The 25185-nt window shown below is 42.0% G+C and overlaps 1 protein-coding gene across 1 annotated transcript in view; it reads right to left on the reverse strand.

Moving 5' to 3' along the window:
- ap5z1 (adaptor related protein complex 5 subunit zeta 1) overlaps positions 1–25185 on the reverse strand; it is a 40732-nt gene that overhangs the window by 7621 nt on the left and 7926 nt on the right. The window contains exons 4-13 of the mRNA XM_068055803.1: positions 23377–23518; positions 21653–21762; positions 20162–20330; positions 17696–17836; positions 12212–12249; positions 11148–11310; positions 7124–7302; positions 6790–6932; positions 5622–5771; positions 2795–2906 (exon numbers count right to left, since the gene is read on the reverse strand). Of these exons, the coding sequence (XP_067911904.1) occupies positions 2795–2906; positions 5622–5771; positions 6790–6932; positions 7124–7302; positions 11148–11310; positions 12212–12249; positions 17696–17836; positions 20162–20330; positions 21653–21762; positions 23377–23518 (1347 nt within the window). The remainder of the gene's footprint in view (positions 1–2794; positions 2907–5621; positions 5772–6789; positions 6933–7123; positions 7303–11147; positions 11311–12211; positions 12250–17695; positions 17837–20161; positions 20331–21652; positions 21763–23376; positions 23519–25185) is intronic.

Here is a 25185-nt window from a genome sequence, read left to right on the forward strand (position 1 = left end):
TTCTATAGTCAATTTAAGTTGATTCTATACAAGACTGAAATGTCTGCTGTGCTCATCATGTGTATGGTAATTATGCTGCTTTATTGGGATTAGAAAGTCACTTCCCTGGTATCAGAAGCAGCCTAGCAGGTAATGTTAATAGCAAATGAGTGACAAGAGGATAGCAAGATGACCGAACTATCTTTGGTGCCTTCTGGTTAAAGCAGCTGCTCTGCAGATTATGCTAAGGCTGACAGGTAGGGAGGAGGTTTTATGAAACATGAGCAAGAAAATACAAATGCTGACACCAGGGGCAGGATTTTGTGTTTTGGGTCAGGACCCGACGTTGGGGTCAAATGGGAGTCCTGAGCTCGCATCGTTTGGGAGCAGTCACCTAGCAGTGACTTTCCCTGAAATGGTCAAGTAAGGACAGTAGGTGGGCTCTCGAAGCTGGAGAGCCAATAAGAGGATCTCCAACACCAAATCATAGAATTCAGTGTTGTTCAGAATTACATCAAGGTTATATGACAGAAGGAGGCCATTTAGCCCATCATGTTCGTGTTAGTTATCTGCAAGAGCAACTCACCTATTCCTACTCCCCTGCCTTTTACCCGCAGCCCTTTTCTTTTCAGACAATATCCTGTTCTCTTTTGAATGCCTCAATTGAATCTGCCTCCATCACACTCTCAGGCAGTGCATTCCAGATCCCAACCACTCACTGCATAAGCATTTTTTTCCTCATGTCACTGCTGCTTCTTTTGCCAATCACCTTAAATCAGCGACCTCTGGTTCTGGATCCTTCAGCCAATGCAAATAGTTTCTCCCTATCTACTCTGTCCAGACCCCTCATGCTGTTGCAGGTAAGGGAAAGAGTGGGTGCCTCCATCATGAGGTGCCCTCTCAGCAACTTTAACAAATTTGAATTAAAAAATGGCCACAGCTGCCAGGCCACCAGTGTGGCGGTGAACCCCTTTATAGGGCAGCCTGCAATTGCAGCCAGGTAGGGGAGGGGCTGGCCTGTTCCTGACACCACAGAAGCACATGGGGAAAACTCCAGTCAGCCTCTGATAATTGGCCTTTAACTCACCTCAACTGGCTACCTGTTGTTTGCGGGTGGGTGGCCCTTCCGCCCCCAATCCTGCCGGGAAAAAGGGACGGGGGCAGGATAGTCCCGACAAACAGGCATGCCAGCCAGCAGCGCAAAATTATGCACCCACCCGCCTCCATGCCCTTCATCGGCCTGCCAAAATCCTGCCCCAGGTTACAGTCACAGCCTCAGTATAAAACAAGTAGGCAATGTTTCAGATTATAACCTTAAAATCCAAAAAGGAGGCAGCCAGCTGTCATCCTGCCTGCATACGTCAGTACCTTAAGCCCTAGAGCATTCAAGCAAGGTGAAGCCGAACATACAGCCTATTCTTTAGCATATTTTCCTCTACCTGGGGAAAACATACTATAACTTGCTTATGCTAAGACCCAGTGCTATAATCTGCAACTTGAAAGTCTCATTTCTCTTTGTCAGTGAGTGCACATTCTTGCATCAGGTATTACATAATTCTGATCTATTTTGAAGTGATTTTAAATTAGCAATGAGGAGAACAGAAGGCATGTGGGTTTGGGGCAAAAATAGTCATAGTCATAGAATAGCCAGAGAGAGATACAGCACTGAAACAAGTCTGTGCCGACCATCGATCACCCATTTACACTAATCCTACATTAATCCCATATTCTCTACCACATCCTCATCTCCCCTCAATTCCTCTACCTACACTAGGGGCAATTTACAATGGCCAATTTACCTATCAACCTGCAAGTCTTTGGCTGTGGGAGGAAACCGGAGCACCCAGTCACAGGGAGAACTTGCAAACTCCACACAGGCAGTACCCAGAACCGAACCTGGAGCTGTCAGGTAGCGGTGCTAACCACTGCGCCACTGTGCCGCCCTAAGAATGAGCAAGTAATGATTCAGTACCAATATAAAAGACACCAGGATTTTTAAATTCATTCACAGGATGTAGGTGCTACAAGTAAGGCTGGCCTTTATTGTCCATCACTGGTTGCCCTGAAAAGGTGGCAGTGAGCCTTCTTGAAAATGTATGATAAACTGACAGGCTTGTAAGATCACTTCAGGGGGCAGTTAAAAGTCAACCACTTTGGGGTGGGGCCGAAGTCACATATGGAGTAGACCAGGTATCAACAGCAGGTTTGCTTCCATGAATAATACTAGTGAACCTGGTGGATTTTTACAGCAATCTGACAGTTTCATGGTCACTTTTGCTAACACCACCTTATTTCTAAATTGATTTTTTTCTTTTTAAATGGATTTCTTAAAAACTGAATTTAAATTCTTGAACTGATATGGTGGGATTTGAACTCATGTTTCTCTATATTATTAGTCCAGGCCTCTGAATTACTAATCCAGTAAAATAACCACTACATTACCATTAGTAGGGGAATAGAGAGCTTGTTTTTAGTTTATATTTTTCAAACTTCTGAACCACCATCGAGTCATTTTAAGTGAGATGTCTTAACTGTATCAGTGATTAACAGTGATAATATAAGATAGTTTAGAGTCTAGCCAATCCACAGGGCATTCACAAAATGGTGCAAAAGACTGACACTACTGATGGCGGGGTAGTCCAAAGTGATTCATCTGAAGTTGGCACTTGGTCACTTTGACTGGACAAATAGTATTGTCTTTAGCACTTGCACTGAATTTTACAAATTGCTTTCTCAATAGGAATCAGTGAAGCAGGTTGACATTGACAAATAACCCAAGAAATGGATTAAACCTATGACAGTGATGTTCCATTACCTGGGTGACAACACTGAAGAAAACCTGCAACAGAATGGGGACAGTCTGTGCACACTGTACAACTCTAGGCCACTCAGCCACGTCCAAAAGCACCTCATGAAGCAGATTTAATCTGTGAAAGGAATTGCAAACTCAAGCAATGCAAGGAAAAAAAGCATTCCACATTTGCCTCCTCATTTACTCTACAGTGGTAAATAGCTATCTATTCCATAATTAAGAAATGTTCATTCTCTTCTATCCTCACTACATACAAAAACCCTGTTTACTGATAAATGGTTTAGCTTTCAACTAGATCTTTTCCGCCCCCACCCGAAGAGCTGGGTTCTGCCAGGGCCACGGCTCCTGAGTTCATTACAGCCTTGGTCCAAACATGGACAAAAGAGCTGAATTCCAGAGATGATGTGAGAGCAATTGCCCTCAATATCAAGGCAGCATTTGACCGAGTGTGGCTTCAAGGAGCCCTACTGGTTGGAGTCATACCTAACACAAAGGAAGATGGTTGTGGTTATTGGAGACCAATCATGTCAGCTCCAGGACATCACTGCAGGAGTTCCTCAGGGTATTATCCTACGCCCAACCATCTTCAGCTGCTTCATCAGTGACCTTCTCTCCACAAGGTCAGAAGTGGGGATATTTGCTGATGATTATATGATGTTCAGTACCATTCGCGACTCCTCAGTTACTGAAGCAGTCTGTGTCATGTGCATCAAGACCTGGACAATATTCAGGCTTGGGCTGATAAGTGGCAAGTAACAATCGTACCACACAAGTGCCAGGCAATGACTATCTCCAAGAGAGAATCTAACCATCTCCCCATGCCATTCAACGGCATTGCCAATGAATCATCAACGCACATTCCTCCACCACCAATGCACAGTGGCAGCAGTGTATACCAACACATGTACTGCAGCAGCTCACTACACCTCCTTCGACAGCGCCTTCCAAACCCGCGACCTCTTCTACCTAGAAGGTCAAGGGCAGCTGATGCACGGGAACACCACCATCTGCAAGTTCCCCACTAAGCCACACACCATCCTGAATGAAACATATCGCTGTTCCTTCGCTGTTGCTGGATCAAAATCCTGGAACCCCCCCACCTCCCTAACAGCACTGCAGGTGTACCCACACTAGATGGACTGCAACAGTTCAAGAAGGTGGCTCACCACCTTCTCAAGAGGAAATAGGGATGGACAGCCAATGCTGGCCTCATCAGCGATGCCCACGTTGCATGCAACAAATAAAAAAAGATTGTTCTCTTTCCTCCCTATGGATCTTGCCTGCACTGAATGGCAGTGAGGGAGAGGATGAAGAACAATCAACCTACAACCATAGAATATTTAAATGGCACAGATGGAGGCCAGTTGGCCAATGGTATCTGTGCTGACCAAAAAAGAGCTATCTAACCTAATCCCACTTTCCACTTCTTGGTCCGTTGCCTTGTCTGTTTCTGCCTCTACTATCCTTTCAATCACTGAGTTCCAGACCCCCACCACCCTCTGGGTGAAAAAATGTTTCAACTCGCCCCTAATCCTTCTGCCAATTACTTTAAATCTGTGTCCCCTGGTTATTGACCTTGCTAAGGGAAACTCCAGCCACTCTATCTAGGTCCCTCAATTTTATACACCTCAATTAAATCTCGCCTTAGTCTCCTATGTTCCAAAGAAAACAACTCCTGCCTATCCAATCTTTCCTCAGCTAAAATTTTCCAGTCCTGACAATATCCTCGTAAATCTCTTCTGTATCCTCATTAGTACGATCACAGGCTTCCTGTAATGTGGTGACCAGAACTGTATGCAGTACTCTAACTCTGACCTAACTCGTGTTTTATACAGTTCCAGCACAACCTTCCTGCTCTTGTACTCTATGTCTTAGCTAATAAAGGGAAGTATCCCGAATGCCTTCTTCACCACCTTACCTACCTGCCTGCTACTTTTGGAGATCTGTGAACATGCATGCCTAGGTCCCTCTGGTCCTCTACACTTCTCAGTATCCCACCATCTATTGTGTATTCCCTTCCTTTGTTTGCCCTCCCCAAATATATTACCTCACATTTCTCTGGATTGAATTCCTTTGCCACTTTTCTGCCCACCAGATATTGATATCTGCCTGCAATCTATAGCTTTCTTCCTCACCATCAACCACGCAGCCAATTTTTGTATCATCTGCAATCTTCTTAATCATGACCTTACATTTAAGTCTAAATATATACCATGTAAAGCAAGGGACCTAGTACTGAGCCCTACAGAACCCCACTGGAAACAGTGTTCCAGTTGCATAACACCCATCAACCATTGCCCTTTGCTTCCTGACACCGAGCCAATTTTGGAACCAACTTGCCACTTAACCTTGCTTTTCTGACCAGCTCAGGAAAATGTACAAGAAAATGTTTTAAAGAAACAACTTGCATTCATATAGCAACTTCACAACCTCAGGCCATCCTAAAGCGCTTTACAGCCAATGAAGTAATTTTAAAGTGTAGCTATTGTTGTAACGTAGAAAATGCAGCAGCCAATTCGCACATAGAGAGCTGAGACAATGGCCAGAAAATCTGTTTTATTCTTGTTGGTAGAATATTGGTCAGAATAGCACTGTAAGAATATTCTCGATTATTTTAATGATTCATGTATTCTGCAATATCAGGACCTGATATTTTTGTTATATTTAGTATTTCATCACTATGCACAGAATAGAAATGAGCATACCCACTGGCTCAAGGTGAAAATCTCAAGTCACTTTGTCTGCATCCGAAATCAAATCTCCAGAGGTTGAGTCAATCAGTTTAGCTTTCAATTGTAGCTCACAAACTAAAGTATTATGGTCTGTGTACCTGTCAATAGTGTCCCCTGCTCCTGCCTCTACCCGGAGGATATACAAAAACATGCGCCGGTAGTATGGGTCCTGGAATGCTTCTGCAGAGTTCAGAGTTTTTCTGCTCTGATCTGTCATCATCTTCTCACTCGGAATCAAGGTCAGCGACCTAAAGAATTCAAACAAAGCAGATTGAATGAAACTGAACATTTAAACACATGGCTAATGACACTACACACAGGGAGTCAGACACAGCTATCAGCTTAGCAGAGACATTCTGGTATCCACAGTGAGAACAGAATTTATACTTAGCACTTTATCAAATAAATTGGGATCTCTCATAAATTTACGGCCACAATGTACGTGCAAATGAAATTTAACTAGGTACTAGTCAATTGTCAAGGGCAAAGTTAACAAAACAAGTATTTATGGTACAGGTAAGAAATACAAGACTGAGTTAATTTTCTTTAAAAGAAAAGTGAATCATTTTCACTCTCTACTTCACTCTCATTTTCAACAGTAATTAACTTGTTAATTTGGATCTAATTTGCAGGGAATGAGTTAATCAAAAAAATATTGATATTACAGCTGCCTCCAATTGTTCAGCAGGTAATTGTGCTACATGTGTGGAACTGAACAATAATGACCAGAATTTCACAGGTCCAATTCCTGTTTACTTGACTCGGCACTGCAATTAGCCTTAGCATCCTGAACTAGGGAAAAGGGGGAAATCAGCCAACAATCCCCCTCCTGATTGCAATACATTGTCTCTTCCTGATGGAAAGTGAGTGGGTGGAGATAGGGTGGGTGCAAACTGGGCTCAGCTGTGATTACTAGCACAGTCAAGCAGCCTGTAGGGACTCTCTGTCTAAATTCACACACGAGGATGGCTACATGGGAGAGAGGTAACAGAAGCTTTCTACCACTTACAGAAATATACTGCAGTATGAGCAGGGTATTGAGGAGAAGGGGTGAAGTAAAACTATTAATGTCCTTAGCAATGAAGACAGGTGACAAAGCCTTAAACATAAGCAAAATACTTAACTTAGTGGGTCAATTGTGGAGAGAGACAAAGTTAACGCTTCAGGTCAGTGACCTTTCATCAAACCCTGGATCCAAAATTCCCCTTCACTTTCCATATGATTTTAGTATCATAGGTGAGGGGTCACCGACAGTTTAATCAGTACCTGAGCTGGGTTTCAAGTGCTGCAGTCAGGCAGGGCAGATCAAGCAGCGAATGGAGCATCTCTATCGACGTGTCTGGACAAATCAGATCAGGCAGCAACTCAATGAACTCGGGGAACAAGGATGGTGTGTTCCAAGCTAGGAACTAATAAGACAGACACAGGAATTATACACAGAAAAAGATTCAACTTGAATCCAGATTAAGAGGCGGAAATGTGTCAGGACTGTACAATATCCTAACATTGGCACAGCTAAACTGTAGCAGTCTGAGCTACAATTAACTTCTGCTACTGAAGATACAGGCATTTGTCTATTCCATGTACATTCAATTCTCACCTTCAACAGATTTGGGAAGCTCTTGTGGAAAATACCAACAGTCTCACTCAGTGTTTTTCTATTCCTTCTGCAGAACTGGACAAATTCAAAGGCCACCATTGAGTCCTGGTAGAGTTCAGAAGGAATCTTGGTGAATAAGTGTCTGTAAACAGCTTCAGAGTCCACGGCTGCCAGCTCACCTGAAATGTGGAAAAGTTCAGGACTTTTGGCTAACATTGTTGATGTTCAATGGTGGCACAATTAATAATAACAACAACAATAACTTGTATTTATATAGTACCTTTAACATAGTAAAACAGGAGTGTCAACAAACAAAATTTGACACTAAAGAGATATCATCTGTCAGGGCAGATGACTAGTAGCTTGGTCAAAGAGCTAAGTTTTAAGCAGTATTGAAGGGGAAAAGTAAGGTGGAGAGATTTAGAGAGGGAATTCCAGAGCTTAGGGCCTTGGAAGCTCAAGCACCTCAGCCAATAGTGGAGCTATTAAAATCAGGGATGCTCAAGAGGTCAGAATTGGAGGAGCGGAGAGATCTCAGAGTCAGAGTTTTTCAGCACAGAAACAGGCTCTTCTGCCCAACGCACCTGCGCCAACCATCAAACACCCATCCAAAACTAATCCCACTTCCCCGCACTTGGCCCATAGCCTTGTATGTTATGGCGTTTCAAGTGTTCATCTAAATACTTCTTAAATGTTGTGAGTGTTCCTGCCTCTACCACCCCTTCAGGCAGTGTGTTCCAGATTCCAACCACCGTCTAGGTGAAAAACATTTTCCTCAACTCCCCTCTAAACCTCCTGCCCCTTACCTTAAATCTATGCCCCCCAGTTATTGACCTCTCCGCTAAGGGAAAAAGTTTCTTCCTATCTATCCTATCAATGCCCGTCATAATTTTGTATACATCTATCAGGTCCCCCCTCAGCCTTCTCCACTCCAAGGAAAACAACCCTGGCCTATCCAGTCTCTCTTCATAACTGAAATGCTTCAGCCCAGGCAACATCCTGGTGAATCTCCTCTGCACCCTCTCCATTGCAATCACATCCTTCCTATAGTGTGGTGACCAGAACTGTACACAGTACTCCAGCTGCGGCCTAACCAGCATTTTATACAGTTATTGTATACTCTTATATTCTATGCCTCGGCTAATAAAGGCAAGTATCCCATATGTCTTCCGAACCACCTTATCTACCTGTGCTGCTGCCTTCAGTGATCTATGGACAAGCACCCCAAAGTCCCTCTGACTCTCTGTACTCCCTAGTGTCCTATCATCCATTGTACATTCTCTTGCCTGGTTAGTCCTCCCAAAGTGCATCACCTCACACTTCTCAGGATTAAACTCCATTTGCCACAGCTCCGCCCATCTTACCAGACCATCTATATCGTCCTGTAATCTAAGGCCTTCCTCCTCACTATTTACGACACCACCAATTTTCATGTCGTCTGCGAACTTATTGATCATACCTCCTATATTCACGTCTAAATCATGAATGTACACTACAAACAGTAAGGTCCCAGCAGCGATCCCTGCGGTACACCACTGGTCACAAGCCTCCATTCGCAAAAACAACCCTCTACCATCACCCTCTGCCTCCAGCCACTAGGCCAATTTTGAATCCAATTTGCCAAAATTACCCTTTCTTAACCAATCTCCCATGTGGGACCTTATCAAAAGCCTTACTGAAGTCCATGTAGATGACATCAACTGCTTTACCCTCATCTACACCTCTAGTCACCTCCTTGAAAAATTCAATCACATTTGTTAGACACGATCTCCCCCTGACAAAGCCATGCTGACTATCCCTGATCAATCCCTGCCTCTCCAAGTGGAGATTAATCCTGTCTCTCAGAATTTTTTCCAATAATTTCCCTAGCACTGACTTTAGACTCACCGGCCTGTCATTACCTGGTTTATCCCTGCTACCTTCTTGAATAATGGTATCACATTGGCTGTCCTCCAGTCCTCTGGCACCTCTCCTGTGGCCAGGGAGGATCTGAAAATTTGTGTCAGAGCCCCCGCTATCTCCTCCCTTGCCTCACATAGCAGTCTGGGATACATCCCATCTGGGCCTGGGGATTTATCCACCTTGAAGCCTGCTAATACAGGTAATACTTTCCTCCTTTTCAATGCTAATTTGATCAAGTATATCACAATCCCCCTCCCTGATCACTAAGATCTCTGCGGGTTTTACAGCTGGAGGAGGTTAGAGAGATAGGGAGGGGGTGAGGTCATGGAGGGATCTGAAAACATGGATGAGAATGTAAAAACCGAGGCATTACTCAACCGGGAGCCAATGTAGGTCATTGAGCACAGGGGTGGTGGGTGAATGGGACCCGGCGTGAGTTAGGACACAGAGCTTTGGATAACCTCAAGTTTATGGAAGATAGAATGTGAGAGCCCAGACAGGATTGCAACTGGAGTAGTTGAGTCCAGAGGTAACAAAGGCATGGATGAGGGATTCAGCAGGAGGTCAGCTAAGACAGAAACAAATTCAGGTGGTTACAAAGGTGATGTCATGGATTTGTGGTTGAAAGCTCACCTCAGGGTCAATTATGAACCAAGGTTGGAAACAGTCAGATTCAGCCACATACAGTTGCCAGGGAGAGGGATAAAATCGGTGGCTAGGGAATGGAGTTTGTGACAGGGGCTAAAGACAATGTCTTCAGTCTTTGCAATATTTAATTGGAGGAAATTTCTCCTCGTCCAGTACTAGATGTCAGACAAGCAGTGTAACAATTTAGAGACAGTAGAGGGGTGAAGTGGTGATGAGCAAGAGCTGGGAGTTGTCAGCATGTGTGAAAACTGACACAGTATTAGTGGATGATATCGCTGAGGGACAGCATGTAGATGAGAAATAGGAGGGGCCAAGGACAGATGGGTAACGGTGCGGGAGCAGGAAGAGAAGCCACTGCAGACGATTCTCTGGCTACAAATGGATAGAAAAGAATGAAACTAAGCGAGTGCAGTCCCACCCCGCTGGAGGAGGACGATGTGGTCAACCGTATCAAAGGCTTCAGAACGTCAAGAAGAATGAGTCATGTAAGAAGTAAACTAGTAACAGTGTTGTTTCCTATTTCAAATGATAATCTAAGTCTGGGGGTCGGGGACGCAATCAGACACTGAATTTCACTTGCCACAGTGGAAGTGAGTTTATTGATAGAGATAGATAGTCACACAGCACTGAAACAGGCCCTTCGGCCCACCGAGTCTGTGCCGACCATCAACCACTCATTTATACTAATCCTACATTAATCCACATCCCCACCTTCCCTCAATTCTCCTACCACCTACCTACACTAGGGGCAATTTACAGTGGCCAATTTACCTATCATCTGCAAGACTTTGGCTGTGGGAGGAAACTGGAGCACCCGGCGGAAACCCACGCGGTCATAGGGAGAACTTGTAAACTCTGCACAGGCAGTACCCAGAACCGAACCCAGGTCGCTGGAGCTGTGAGGCTGCGGTGTTAACCACTGCACCGCCCTTTTCTTTTCTGGGGGATGGGAATGGGGAGAGACATGAAACATGAGACATGATCATTCAGGTTTTTCAGTACCTCAGAATTACTGAGAGGATGAGGCAGTTTGGTACTAACACACTATATCAAAATGTGGTAAAGTAGGATCACGCTCACATTCCCTCTCAGGTGGATGTAAAAGATCCTGTTGCACTATTTCGAAGAGGAGCAAGGGAGTTCCTCCTAGTGCCCTGGCCCAATATTTATCCCTCAGCCAACATCACTAAAACAGATTATCTGGTCATTATCTCATTGTTGTTTATGGTATTTTGCTATGGTCAAATTGGCTGCTGTGTTTCCTACATTAAAACAGCAACTACACTTCAAAACTACTTAATTGGCTCTAACACACTTTGGGACATGCTGAGGTGGTGAAAGGTGCTCTATAAATGTGAGTCTTGTTTCTTTTCTAAGTTTCTATCATTTCTCTGGTTCTATTTAGTCAAATCCAACTACATGACTCTGGAAAATTTTTAAAGCAACAGCATTGAATGGGTTAATTTCTACTCACTGTGATTTAGATAGAATTGAGCAACTGGAAGTAACACTCTGGCAAAAGCAGAGTCTGTACTGATTCTCCCATACAGCGCTTTCACCACTGGAAAGGCTCGATACACAAACAGTGGATCCTGTCGACAGATCAGGTCCAACAAAGACACTGCCTCAACAAGACACTAGGAGACAAACACAAGACACAATCAGGCAGCAAGAAAGCAAAGTAGAAAATTAACAGGAAAAAATCCAATAAAGATAATCTCGGCTTTTCAGCATTTTCAGATTTTCTTTCTGACTTTTGGCATTTGCAAGTTTTCTTTTTTTCTTTGGGGTGAAGACTAATGTTAGAGTTTGGAGTAGCAGTCAAGCCATGACTCCTCATACCACTCTTATTATTTACTTCTCCACTAAGTTTTTCTTTTGAAACAAAACATCTTTTGAAGTGTGTAAAACTTTACCTGTCCTCCAGAGTTGTGCAGAATGTTGCCTGTCTTTCCTAAATTGTATTAAATATTAGATATCCCTCCAGAGTTGTGAAATATTGGTGTCCCTCCAAAGTTGTGTAAAATATTGGATGTCCCTGTGGTTGTACCCTCAGGTCTCACATGTTCAGAACTATTTGCCATTTCTAAGTGGTTTCCCAGCCATTTGCCAAATTGCTTGGGGAAATACCCCACAGAAATGGTGGTTCCACCTTTACACAACTGGTCCTGCAACATAGATGACCCGTTGCAGCTAAATGGCAGAGATCAGGAGACAAAGATTGCAGCAAGGTTCATATTTCTGTCTACTCTGCTCTCCTTGCCAATTAATACTGCAGTGAAGTGAGATAATTTGGGGAGAGCGAGTGTCTGGGAAGAAAACAAATAAATAACTGATTTTAAGTACAAACAGCAAAGTTTGTAATAAAGACAATGCCACATTACCGCAGCAAAACTGCAGAATATAGAGCAATAACAACATTCAATAAAGAACACAGGTTCACTTTTTAGTTATACTAGATAATGAGAGAGACGAGGACTCTAATAACTTTCATTTTGGCGAGTTTATTTTCAAATCAATAGTGCTTAAACTACTTACAACTTTCTGAAGTTCGGAGTCAGACTTCTTTAGAGCTTCTGTTGCAAAAAGAAGAAGTTATATTTTAAATACCAATGTTATGCAGAGTCACAGTAACTGTTAAGACTAGCATATGTCAAAATATTGTAATCACATTGTCTATCACCCTATGCCAAAAGAAAAAGACGTTAATAGGCGGTGCTCCAATGAACCAGACAAATCAGCAGGACATGGGATCGCAATGATTTCCCAAGGTGCCAATCTCAGTCACACAGCTGCAAGGGTGAGTGATCTGGAAACATATCACGCAATGCAACACACAAGTCGCTCACAACCAACGTTCCCTTTAAGATACACACGTGTGCAATCTTGAACATACCACACAAAACAACAAACAGGCTGCGCACAACAAAGAAAATTAGAGGGAACTCTGGCCATACTGCACTGGAGATATACAGAATCGTGGCTTGGCACTTGCCAACAGAATGGAGGGATGCAAACACAAAGGTCGAGTGTGCATCACTGCTCTTGGGCTCCTCTGAAACAACAGCATCACTGCTAAAGGTCAGCGAGCAAATGACAAGCATGCCTTAAAACAGGGAATGGGGTATAGTTATGAGTGAAAGTAAATAAAAATGGATGGCGAGTTTAAAAAGAGAGGGCGACTATGTGGAGGAGGAGCAAGGAACTATTAAAAGGAATTTTTACACAAGCAAGGATGGTTGCAATTCCCGAAAAATGGCTGCATTAATGATTTAAAATTTGTGCTTACATTGGACACAGCAAGTGAAAATATTTGTACTAAGCCAGGAGCTAAGTATGAAAATACATAGACATAGTCAATAGAGCACTGCTGCAGTTATTAGAGTCTCTTAGCATGCTCTAGTGGCAAAAACCAAATACTGCAACATCACAATTTGTCTGGGAAATGGCATTTGCTGTAGATTCAAACTCAGCAAAATTAGCAGATTACCAACACTAGACCATTTTATCCAGACATTCCTGCAAGCAACCAAACTTCTTCTCGTCAGGCTCAAATGCATCTACCTGTACACACAGTCTCTGTAATAATGAAAGAACTGAGTGTATGCTTGCTTGTGTTAATACAATAATGCGGAGCAACAGTTACCTCTTCACATATTTGTGTAAGGAGGCTACAAAGCAGTAATCATGTTAAGTTTGTTGACTACTAATTAAAAATTGACTGCAAAAATTTAATTCAGCTCAATGTTTCATCTGGATTTCTATGTCATACTAGATGATAATTGCAAGACAACAACAGAGGAATGAAGCAAGGGACCAAGTACTGTATAAATCAGCGATGTGTGCTGACAACCACGTTAATTGCTCACTATCATATGCAAGATATGTATCGTCTCACAGGGAAATGTGAATAAACTATACTACAATTTTTTAAAAATTCCTCATGGTACGCCTTCAGTGAGACCGTTAGTGTTAAAAATACGATATGAACCCACAGACCAATTTAAAGAATCATACAAGATTTAAGACTATTATAACTAAACTAAAAGAATTCCCCATTAACTCAATAGTACATTGTAAGTAGCTGATACACCAAATTACAAAGATAGGTGTTTACTTTTAAAATACTTGAAACCTTACATCACACTTATATGTTACACAATCCTCTTTGATGGTGAAATCTTTGCAGTTAGAAGTCCCAAACCCCTCCCAGTTGAAATGGGTTGGATCTCCCAGACATTTTCAAAATGAATGTCTTCTTCGCTCACTTCTCCAAGCACTTCAACCTGGAAGCCCATGAATAGGGTGACTCTTGGTGATCCTGTTGGTCTTTTCATTCTCCACAAACTTCAACTTTCGAAATCGGTTCAAGACTTGGCAGCCTTTCGCTTTATCAGTATTTTTTGCCAGAAGGTGTTCCCTCACTCTCTCTCAAGACTGCCACCACCAGTTGTCTGGAATCACTCAGCAGGTCTGGCAGCATCTGTGGAAAGAGAAGCAGAGTTAACGTTTCAGGTCAGTGACCCTTCTTCGGAACTGACAAATATTAGAAAAGTCACAGATTATAAGCAAGTGAGGTGGGGGTGGGGCAAGAGATAACACTATTAACATATTGTTTGCCTTTGCTCCGTGACCTTTTGGTCAGCTATGTGGCCTGGTCCAATCTGCACCTTCTCCTTTGTTATCTCTTGCCCCACCCCCACCTCACTTGCTTATAATCTGTGACTTTTCTAATATTTGTCAGTTCCGAAGAAGGGTCACTGACCTGAAACGTTAACTCTGCTTCTCTTTCCACAGATGCTGCCAGACCTGCTGAGTGATTCCAGCATTTCGTTTTTGTTTCAGATTTCCAGCATCCGCAGTATTTTGCTTTTATTATACCACCAGTTGTCTTCCTTTCTTACAGCCTGCTCTCAGACTGCCACCACAGGTCTTCTGTACTTACAGTCTGCATTCAGAAAATCTGTTAAATTTATCTGGAATCAAACGTCAATAGCTTATTGTCCTTTTCCAATATGCAAAGTCCAGAAGTCTGGTTTCACAGAACCACCTGGGCCTTCCATTGTTCCCAGTTGTAAACAGCTGCTTGGTACATTTTCATCTTCAGAATCACTGACTCCTTGTTTATGATCCGAAAGTCTGGGAGGGTGAAACCCATTGTTCTTCAGGTGTTAACCCTGCAGTCTGTTTTTCAAAAAAATATTTGATCTGGGTTCTCTGTTGTCCTGGTAACAAAGATTTCTGTCTTGTTCTTGAACAGAGGGGATGTGCAGTCACCTGACCTCTCAGACTCCATCTTAAACTTTTAAAAATCACATTTTTTAAAACATAATCATGTTACAAAGTCCAGGGTTCGCAATACTCAGCTAAGCTGAACTGACATTGTAAATCAATACTTCACTCAAAATTGACTGACTTAATAGATATGTAAAAATCTTTGTCAATAATTATTCATAATACAAAAAATGTTCATTTAAATCAGCAGTTAATTTGCTCAAACTATTTTATTTAAACTTTTGACATGTGGTATCAGTACTCTGAAACCACTTCACAGGATCTGAACGTTCTGGACAATGTTACCATTTTATATAATTTAGGGCGGCACAGTGGCGCAGTGATTAGCACCGCAGCCTCACAACTCCAGCGACCCGGGTTCAATCCTGGGTACTGCCTGTGTGGAGTTTGCAAGTTCTCCCCGTGTCTGCGTGGGTTTCCTCCCACAGCCAAAAGACTTGCAGGTTGATAGGTAAATTGGCCATTATAAATTGCCCCTAGTATAGGTAAGTGGTAGGGGAACATAGGGACAGGTGAGGATGTGGTAGGAATATGGGATTAGTGTAGGATTAGTATAAATGGGTGGTTAATGGTCGGCACAGACTCGGTGGGCCGAAGGGTCTGTTTCAGTGCTGTTTTTCTAAAAAAAAAAATCAACCCTTTACTCCTTAGAATCATAAAAGCATACAGAAGGCGGCCATTTGGTCCATCTCACTGAAAGCTACCAATTAGTGCTACACTCCTGCTCTTCCCCATATCTTAAAAATAAAAATTTTAAATATTTATTGAATTCCCTTTTGAAAATTACTACGAATCTGCTTCCCCACCCCATCCCCCTTTCAAGCAGTGTATTCCAGATCATCATAACTCACTGAGTAAAAAAAACTTCATCTCCTCCTGGCTTTTTCTATTGTACCAATTATCTTAAATCTGTGGCCTCTGGTTATTGACCCTCTTGCCAGTGGAAACAGTTTATTCCTATCGATTGTCAAAACCCCTCATAATTTTCAACATTGCTTACTAAATCTCCTTGCTATAATGAGAAGGAATCCCAGCTTCTCTAGTCTCTTCACATAACTAAAGTTCCTTATCCCTGGTATTATTGTGGTAAATCCCCTCAGTACCATCTTCAAGGCCTTGAAAACCTTTCTAAAATGTGGTGCCCAGAACTGAATACAATGCTCAGGCTGAGGTCTAACTAGTGATTTATGAAAGGTTTACCATAACTTCCTTGCTTTTACGCTCAATGCTTCTATTTATAAAGCCATATTATTTAGTAACAGTTGTTCAGAGGAACACCACTCATTTTTAAACAGAAATTTTCAGAAGCAAGACAGACAACTGAACACTCAGGGCCACTGCCATTTCTATTCAGTTAATTGTACTTCTGGGGATTTAATGATGTTAAAGGTTTTCGATCACATTTCATTTTCAAAATTATACTATGTTCTGAAATATTCAGAATCTTTATAAGAATAAAACAAATATAGATCATTGATTATAACGCAGTCTGAGAATGTTCAACGCACTTGCCAGGCAGCTACTGTTGACCCCAAACCACTTTGTTCTTACATAAATATTCTTTCAAGCCCTAACAAAGCTACTTCACAGGATGCAGCAGCAGCAAGGAGGAAATGATAAGCAACTGCAGCCATATAAAGAACTTAACAGGCAGATCACTGGAATTACATTTCTCTATTCTACGGCTGTCAGTGAGTTACAGGATGTGACTGGAATTCTCAACCACTACATGGGGAACATTTGCACTTTATTTTCCTTTTCAGCATTTTCTGGTCGTATGAAAGCATTTAAACAAGAAGAAGTCAACATCCACTCCTCACCCCTTTATCAGGCTGCCTTGGGGAGTCCTTCTGTGCTGTAAGATTCTATAATTCCATATGTAATCCTTATTCTATTGTAAGGTATTTATATGTTTAAATAATACATTTGGAACCATCTATACAGCCATCAATGGACTGGGATTTTGCTAATACTACATTTTCCACTTTATATTTTTGATGTAGGGCAGTGCTATTGAGGTTGAGGACATATATGAAGTGATAGTTTCTGGGATCAATGACCTAAACTCAGACACACTGAAAATTGGTCAAGTTTACAGGAAATACTAAACTGGGAAGGGGAGTGCAGTTAAAACAACCAAGGAATTAAGAAAATCTCAGACAACATTTGCATAACTGTGGCAGAAGTAATTCAAATCAGAAAAGTACAAGATCTTATACATTAGAAGAAAAAAGGTCAAACATACTTAATGAATGGGAGGAGCTCAAAAAAAAAATCTAGGAATGGCAGTAGATACAACTCTGTCCATGACAGGGTATTGTCTCCTGAGACAAGGAAGGAAATAAAAATTGTCTATAATAAAAATTGCCATTGTCCATCTTGGCCACAGTATCCGATTAACTAGCACTGGAGTAAGGCACTGAAGTTCATAAGTGTGGTGCATCGATATGCTCTGCACCAAAGTGCTAGGATGCAGTTTCTTCCCATGATTCCCATCACAGTGCAGAGGTTAAATGCTTTTCCAAAGGGAGGGCAAAAAAAGACAGGCGCTGGTCATCAGAGGCAACATCTCCTAACAGCAGCAGAAGTGATCAACATTAGACAGTAGGTCATTTAATGACCTCTCAACCAAGGAATTAAGTGGAGTTCTTGCAGAAAGAAAAAATACAGGGGGAGAAGGGTTCAAAATGAAGGGATAAACATATTTTTCCATTATACTGTACTTACTTCTGTCACTCTGTTCAATTAGCCGATTGCAATATTCAAATGTCTTCTCCCGCAGACGCTCTTTAGGGGGCATCAGACGACTTGATGTAGAGGAAGCAGAAACCATTGACATTATAGAGCTGTCTAACTCTGATTTTTCATCTAGCAGGCAGATTACAAAGACTAATCAAGTTCTGTCAAACAGCAGAATTTCTCACAATTCAGATCACATCAGTTAGTTATGATAAAGTGAAGATAAAGGAAAAGCAATAATCTTAGTAAAAGCATCAGGGGCAAACACTTGGTTACTAGTGAATATCAAAGTGGCAATCTTCTCGTAAACAATCACAAAAGGAAACAGAACTGAAGATTTCTTAAAGTCAGTATTTTTTTGAAATCAATATTAACTCATTAACAAAGTTTTAATCAACACTTTGGATTAAACTGCTCACTGTTCCCATAGATCCACCTGCAAGCTGTCCTTGAACACCCACATTTTCTGGTTCTTTGCAAAATTGGAGATTTGGCTCCTCATTATATGATTAGACTACAACTGTATGAATAGTTCAATGCAAAAATAATCTGAACTACACTAAAAGGTGGAGATAAATTATCTGCAGATGAATTTTGCAGTTATAATCCAGACAAATGAACAATGATCTAGTTCCAGTCACAGGCCTCCTCTGAAAGTATGAAGGATAAACTTTTTGAAAGACAATTCCACCAGAGGTTGCTGCTTTGCCGAAATGAAACTTTGTCCATCACATGCACAACTTGAGTTAATGAGTGCAAGCTGATGAAGCAATATCTCACTTCTATAAACTACTTTACAGTGCCCAAGCTAAAATTGCAATCTCTGCATTCAGGTACACTTCCAATTACCAGATGGAAAATAATGCCTTTTAATCTTCTGATTTCCAACTGCTCCCTTCGGAATCCCATCAGTGAGATCTGTGAGCAATGACATAGTTACCTGCTGCCAATTACTACAATCAGCACGACATGCTTCACAGGTGAGAACTGTTCCAATATTAATAATGACATTATGGTAATTAAGGAGAAAACATTAGCATCTGTGTGCACAATTAACCATTTGTAGTGTGGAATTTGACTGCAGACACATGGTCAATTTATATATACAGTACTGCTGTGCAAATGAGGCTGCGATAACTCCAGAGGCACAAAGTACTATCATGCAAAGTACAGCGGATGACAAAAGGTACATAATCAATGTAACTTCCACCATCTACTATTCCGGCCTGTTAACCAACAGGGACCTTCTTCCCACAGTCATTAGGAACAGAAGTAGGCAATTAAGCCCCTCAGGCCTGCTCCACCGTTCAGTTTGATCATGGCTGATCTGCGCCTCACCTCCATTTTCTCATTTTTAACTCCATAACCCTGGATACCCTTACATAACAAAACTCTATCATAACTGACATAAATGAACTATTGGTATTTTTATGGCAATCATGTTACTTTCAGATTTAAAAAAAAATTATTTTAAACTGAACTCAAATTTTCAAACTGCCATGGTGAGATTTGAACTCAAATTCTCTGCATTATTAATCCAGGTCCCTGGATTACTAGCACAATAACATAACCATTAATATATCCACTACTACTACTACCTAAAGTCACTCTATATAAAGTCACTCAACTAAGTCAACGACCCACACAAATTATGCATACGTTCATTAGTTTCAGCCAGTCTCTGAATAAGCCCCATAATCAGGCAAATTTACCGAGTGAGCCAGATTTTAATTGCAGAACTTTCTCTAGTGAAAGTGTCTCTTTAATATAAATGGGGCGTCAAAGGGGTAATGCCAGCATCAAGAAGGCATTTTACCTAGTGTTGCCAACTCAGATACCTTAAGATTCCGTCACAAAACCTCCCACCTCCAATCACCCACCCAGTTAAACAGCCCTTTTTTGATCCTTCTCCAATATTAATATAACTTTAAAAAATCAAAAGTGCGCACAATTCTTTAATGATGTTTCTCCCAGGTTGCTCACAATGTCCTGGAGATTAATCTTTAATTCCTGAAGGTTTGGCACCCCTAAATGGACCATGTCTGTAGTTCAAGAAAACTGCAATGATGAAACTGTATTCATATCTGGTGGAAGAAATCTTTCTTTTCATTTTCCATAAGATCAGAAATGCAAAAACACCAACAAACTTTGAACCATGTAAGTGATGATGTTTGCTGGAGGACTCTATTTCCCAATGTTTATAGAGCAGACTATCCCTGGAACCGAGATCAAGCAAAAGAACTGAATACTGGGAACACATCCACTCCAGGGAGAAGCAAAAGCAGAGTTCCATCAGCATCTGGAGAAAGAAAAGATGGTTTGGGTGTGCAACCTTCTTGGAACCAATCTTTCCTCCTTACAGAGGCTGACAGATCAGCTGCATATTATCAGGTTTTTTTTAAATGCGATTCTCACAGGCAGAATCAGAGGTTGTGCGCTTCAATGACAAGTTACCTGCATCATTGCTGTTGACTCTGCTTGCTCCGAACCACTGCAACCACCTTCTGATCATGGAGAAAGAGTGCATGTTGAGCCATTGGTCCTCGGTGTAATATTGGCCAATGGAAAGTACTGTGAAGAAGTCACCTGCTACTGCTCCATCCACTTCTAAAATGGAAGCAGGCTAACCAAGAGAAACAACAGTGTTAATTCTAGATCGCCTAAACTAACTTTACCAAGTCTCTCCCTCCTCTCCTGAAGGCACTGACACCTCGTTGGAAGTCATGGTCATCTGCATCTCTCCAAGCTATCCATTTTTCCAAGTGTGAACCTTGCCGGTGATTGTTTGCAGGTTATTCAACAAGTTGCATCACAAACTAGATTTTAGATTTTTTTTTTATGATTTAGAGATACAGCACTGAAACAGGCCCTTCGGCCCACCGAGTCTGTGCCGACCATTAACCACCCATTTTATACTAATCCTACACTAATCCCATATTCCTACCACATCCTCACCTGTCCCTATATTCCCCTACCACCTACCTATACTAAAGGAAATTTATAATGGCCAATTTACCTACCAACCTGCAAGTCTTTTGGCTTGTGGGAGGAAACCAGAGCACCAGGAGAAAACCCACGCAGACACAGGGAGAACTTGCAAACTCCACACAGACAGTACCCAGAATTGAACCCGGGTCACTGGAGCTGTGAGGCTGCGGTGCTAACCACTGCACCACTGCGCCGCACTAGCCCGATCTCAGCTTTATCCAATGTCCACTTTCTAGCAGGGGTCACTGGATAGTGATAAGGAGTAAGCTACAACATCAACTGTAGGGTCCCTAGCTAAGATTAGCTAATATGTCACATGACCATGGATTAAATTTGGGGCCTTCCTACCTTGTATGGCTTAGCTACTCACTTAAGAAGTTTGTTGAGTCATCAGGAGAAACTGTATGGACATTTTAAATAGACTAATTAGGAAACAACTAACCCACAATACTTTGTTTTCCTTAACAGAAGGTCTATTAACACTGAAATGCAAAAGAACATAGAAACAGATGTGATGGTTAGATCATGTTACATTGGTGCTGCAACTCAACACTGTTATAACAGCAGCTGTCCAGTGGAGGACATGCCATTCTTCAAGTGTGTAAGAGTTGTCAGCTGATGCAGATATTTTTCAAAAGGGAGGCAGGGGAAGGACACAAAAAAAACCAAACTCAATACCCCGCCCCTCTCAAGTATGTTCTAACGCAAAGTTTTAGGTCCCAGCACACCCTCTCAAGCAGGTGTAACACAGAGAAAGGAGAACAAAGTTACCTATCTCAACCCACATATTTGTCTTCAACAGGTAATCAGCAGCGGATCACAATCAATTACTATTTTGTTAACAAATCTGTTTAATGTGTAGTCACGAAAAACAATGTACTATTCCAGTCTTTAAAGGGTTAATGAGATGACTAACATAGCAATACAGATATTAGCGTGGCGTCAGCTTTCCATTACCTGTCGTGATCTTGGACTAAAGAAGCCTCCAAAGGAAAGGGGGACTCCCTGCAGTGTACTTGCGTACCGCAACCAATCAACAAGCTTTTTACTAACAGCATTCACCTGTTCTGTTGGGAAGAAACAGCAAAATTGCTGAGTCTGAATGGAATCTGATGGAGTCCGTCAGTGTGCATGACTTCACGAGATACCGTGCTTTGGAGTGTTTTCTTTTAAATTAGCTTGGAATAAAAGCATATTGGCTTCACGCTTCTCTTTTTCTTAATAACTACCATCACCTTATTACTTCAACATGTCATTTCACCCCTCCTTCACTTAAACATTTTGGAAAAGTATTGTGTTGCCCTCTGAAACTGGTGGAATCTCACACTGTTTGAGTGTCGCTGTTCAAATCCTGCGAGAACTGTCTGCTCATTCTAAACACCTCAGTTGGGCAGCTGTGGAAGCTAACTACAATAGGAAGTTGCCTTGCAGGTCTTCCGACTTTTTAAAAAAATATTTTTTCTCTTTTTCTGTTGATCAAGCCATGGGAGGTCAGAGCCGGAGAATACTTGGAGAGCACTCAGAGTCGGTCAAGTACTCCGCAAGTCAGGCAGACCATAATGTTCCACCATTCGACTTCACCTGTGAGCTTCAAAAACAACTTAGATTTACACTGCACATTTAACGTTGCAAAATGTCTCGAGGCGCTTAACAACAGCGATTGAAAAAAAAACTACTTTGACACTGAGCTACAGAAGGAGAAATCAGGAAAGATGACCAGAAGTTTGATCCAAGAGATAGGTTTTAAGATGCTCCTTAAAACCTGAGAGGGACAGAGAGATTTAGGGAGGGAACTCGAGAGTTTAGGCCTTGGCAGCTGAAAGGTTCCCGTAGGCACCAGAGGCCAGTTTAGCTGCCTAGAGGCAGACACGCTGTGTCAGGCCTGGGGGCTGGGCAGTGCTCCAGACAGGCCTAGAGGCCCTCCCTGCCTGGATGCAGCAGCAGCCATAGGCCACCTGATAGAGGGGTTTTCCCATCCCCACAGTGGTGGTCTGGCTGCTAAATCTATTTTTTTAATTAAAGATTGAAAAAATCTCCATCTTGAAGCACCCTCTCCCTGACTTATCTTTCATTGCAGTTTGCTGCTCCTCTCAAGCTGGAAGGTCTCCGATTCAGCTTCGAGCACCCACCTTTAATTGGATGCCAAATCTGCCTTTGGCCATTAATTGGCTGCCTCAGGGAAAACTCACAATGTGACTATTTCCCCCTGGGGGGGGCGGTTCTGGACCCGGAAACAGTCCTGACCTCTGTTCTCCACCCACCCACCCCAGACAGGGAAAATCCAGCCCACTGAAATGCGCAGAAAGAACTATTATGTTACAGCATTCTTCTATTGGGCTTCCAGTGCAGCATTACTGTTTACTACTGACAGTATACAGCTACATTAGTTTGAAAGGAATATTTTTTTTCTGATGCTGATTGGATAGGACAGCATGGATTAGTCTGTTATAAGGGGCTTGCATTAGTTATAGGTGCAAGGGAGAGTTTATTCGGAAACTGAATTGCCACAAAAAAGGGACTACAATAAAGCATTTACAAAGCACATGATTGACATCTGAGCTTCATTAGACAAAGATTTAAAGCACCAGTTTCTTTGAGTAATGATTACTTCTGGGGTGGACTACAGGAAAACACAATATTGTAGTTATCAGTATAATCTAACATCACACCTGATCACTTACCTTCATTGAGAATTGTAGGTGCTAGGTCAAGGACTTTGGATAATATAGGTACAAGATACCGTGAACCTTGACCCTCTGCTTGGCGGGATTCTAGCAGTTTCAGAACACGACTGCACACAGCCTCAACCTCATTTTTACACCCCTACAGAGGAAATTACAATGCCACTATTAGGTTTACTTCTATCACTCTCATTCTTCTTTCTTCTCCCCTCCACTGCCACAGCAAAGGTTTGCAAATCCTCTCACAACCGCAAAATCAAGAAAGTTGGAGTTTCACATATTAGCAGTGCGCCAGCGATCAACCTACTGGAGAAGTGATTTGAGTAGGGCAGACTGGTCAGCTTCTCCCTCCCAGTAAGATTCAATCGGAAAGCTTCACAAAGGGCCTCACCCAAGAAAAGGTAAAAGCATCCAACAAGTATCCCAGGGGCTCAAAACTCTTTTCTGAATTAAAAGAACACCAAACTGCTAGAATCAGTCATTTAGAACATGCATGAAATTGAACAATACAAATGTAGACTGTCCAGTGCCAATCTAATCTGTCCCAGCAACTCCCAAAGCAGGAGGAAAGTACAGGTCAATGTTACCATCAACAGTTATGGTAAAAAGCTGATGCAAACCACAAGGCTCTCAGCTGGTCATATATTGCACTGGTATCTGCAAGTACTCTCCCTTGTCTATCACTCTGCAAAATGCACATATCCAACAGGTGTGTAAAGATTTGTTCTGAAACAAACTCTATATTCGTGAGGTAGCCCAGGAGCCACGCAGACAGCCTAGAGGGCTGAAGCTGGATTGTGATGTTCTCATGGGTGTCAGAGTGCTCTCAGGGTTAGTTGGAAGCCCACAGCCACCCTCGAGAGCCAAAAGTAATTACTCTGGGCCTGGGAACTAGGTTGTACTATTTGTGTGTTATTTTATATTTATTTATTAAATATACTATAGAATAGTTATTTAATACCTAATACCATTAGTCAATGTAAATAAAACTTGTTTAACAATCTCTTGGGCTAGGATCTGCACGGAGTTATTGGCACCCTTTATCACAACAGCTACCACAAGAAAATCCAATAACATTTTATTTATTTCAAGAATTTATTCAGCAAAATGTAACTTTCTTTGCTGTTATATGGCAGAAAAGCTGAGGGCAGTTGTTCAGCAAAGGCTGAGTGAGAAAAGTGAAAAGGGAACAAAATGCCACACAGGGCCTAAAGGTGCAAAGTATTGTGTAAAAGGAGCTGAGCATTAGGTGTTATTTTAAGAATAGCAGGGTCCCAGTATATAAACCCTACCGCAGATATTATAAAATAAAGTTTATAATTATTTGCAGGAGCTTCTTGTCTATTTAGTTTTTGCTTCTCTTTGAAAGGTGCTAACTAATGTTGCAGTCCAAGTTCCATAGGTGCCAACTCCTCCTATATCTCACCCAACTGGCCACTCTTGGCACATAAGCTTAGACAGTGGGTTTAGGCAGGGTATTGACTACACCAAGCCTGATCCTGCCTCACCCAATGTCCACACACACACATGAATTTATCAACAGTCACTTGACAGCACATGGGATTGAGAACCCGGATTGCTTTATTTAGTGAATGCTTCAAAAGAAAGTTCTTTGATTACACATAATTGCTGTCATTCTGGTTCAAAATATTCCACAGAAAATCTAGTGGAACAACTGTAATAGAACAGAAGCAGAAACAGAAGTTTGTAGTTAGAAGCGCACAATTTTAACCCAGACATTATGGGAGAAACTGCTAAGCAGAGGAGAAACACTGCTATAGAGGGGCAGAAGAAAATAGAGTGGGTGAG

The sequence above is a fragment of the Heterodontus francisci genome, chromosome 24, assembly GCF_036365525.1.
Source record: "Heterodontus francisci isolate sHetFra1 chromosome 24, sHetFra1.hap1, whole genome shotgun sequence".
NCBI lineage: Eukaryota > Metazoa > Chordata > Chondrichthyes > Heterodontiformes > Heterodontidae > Heterodontus > Heterodontus francisci.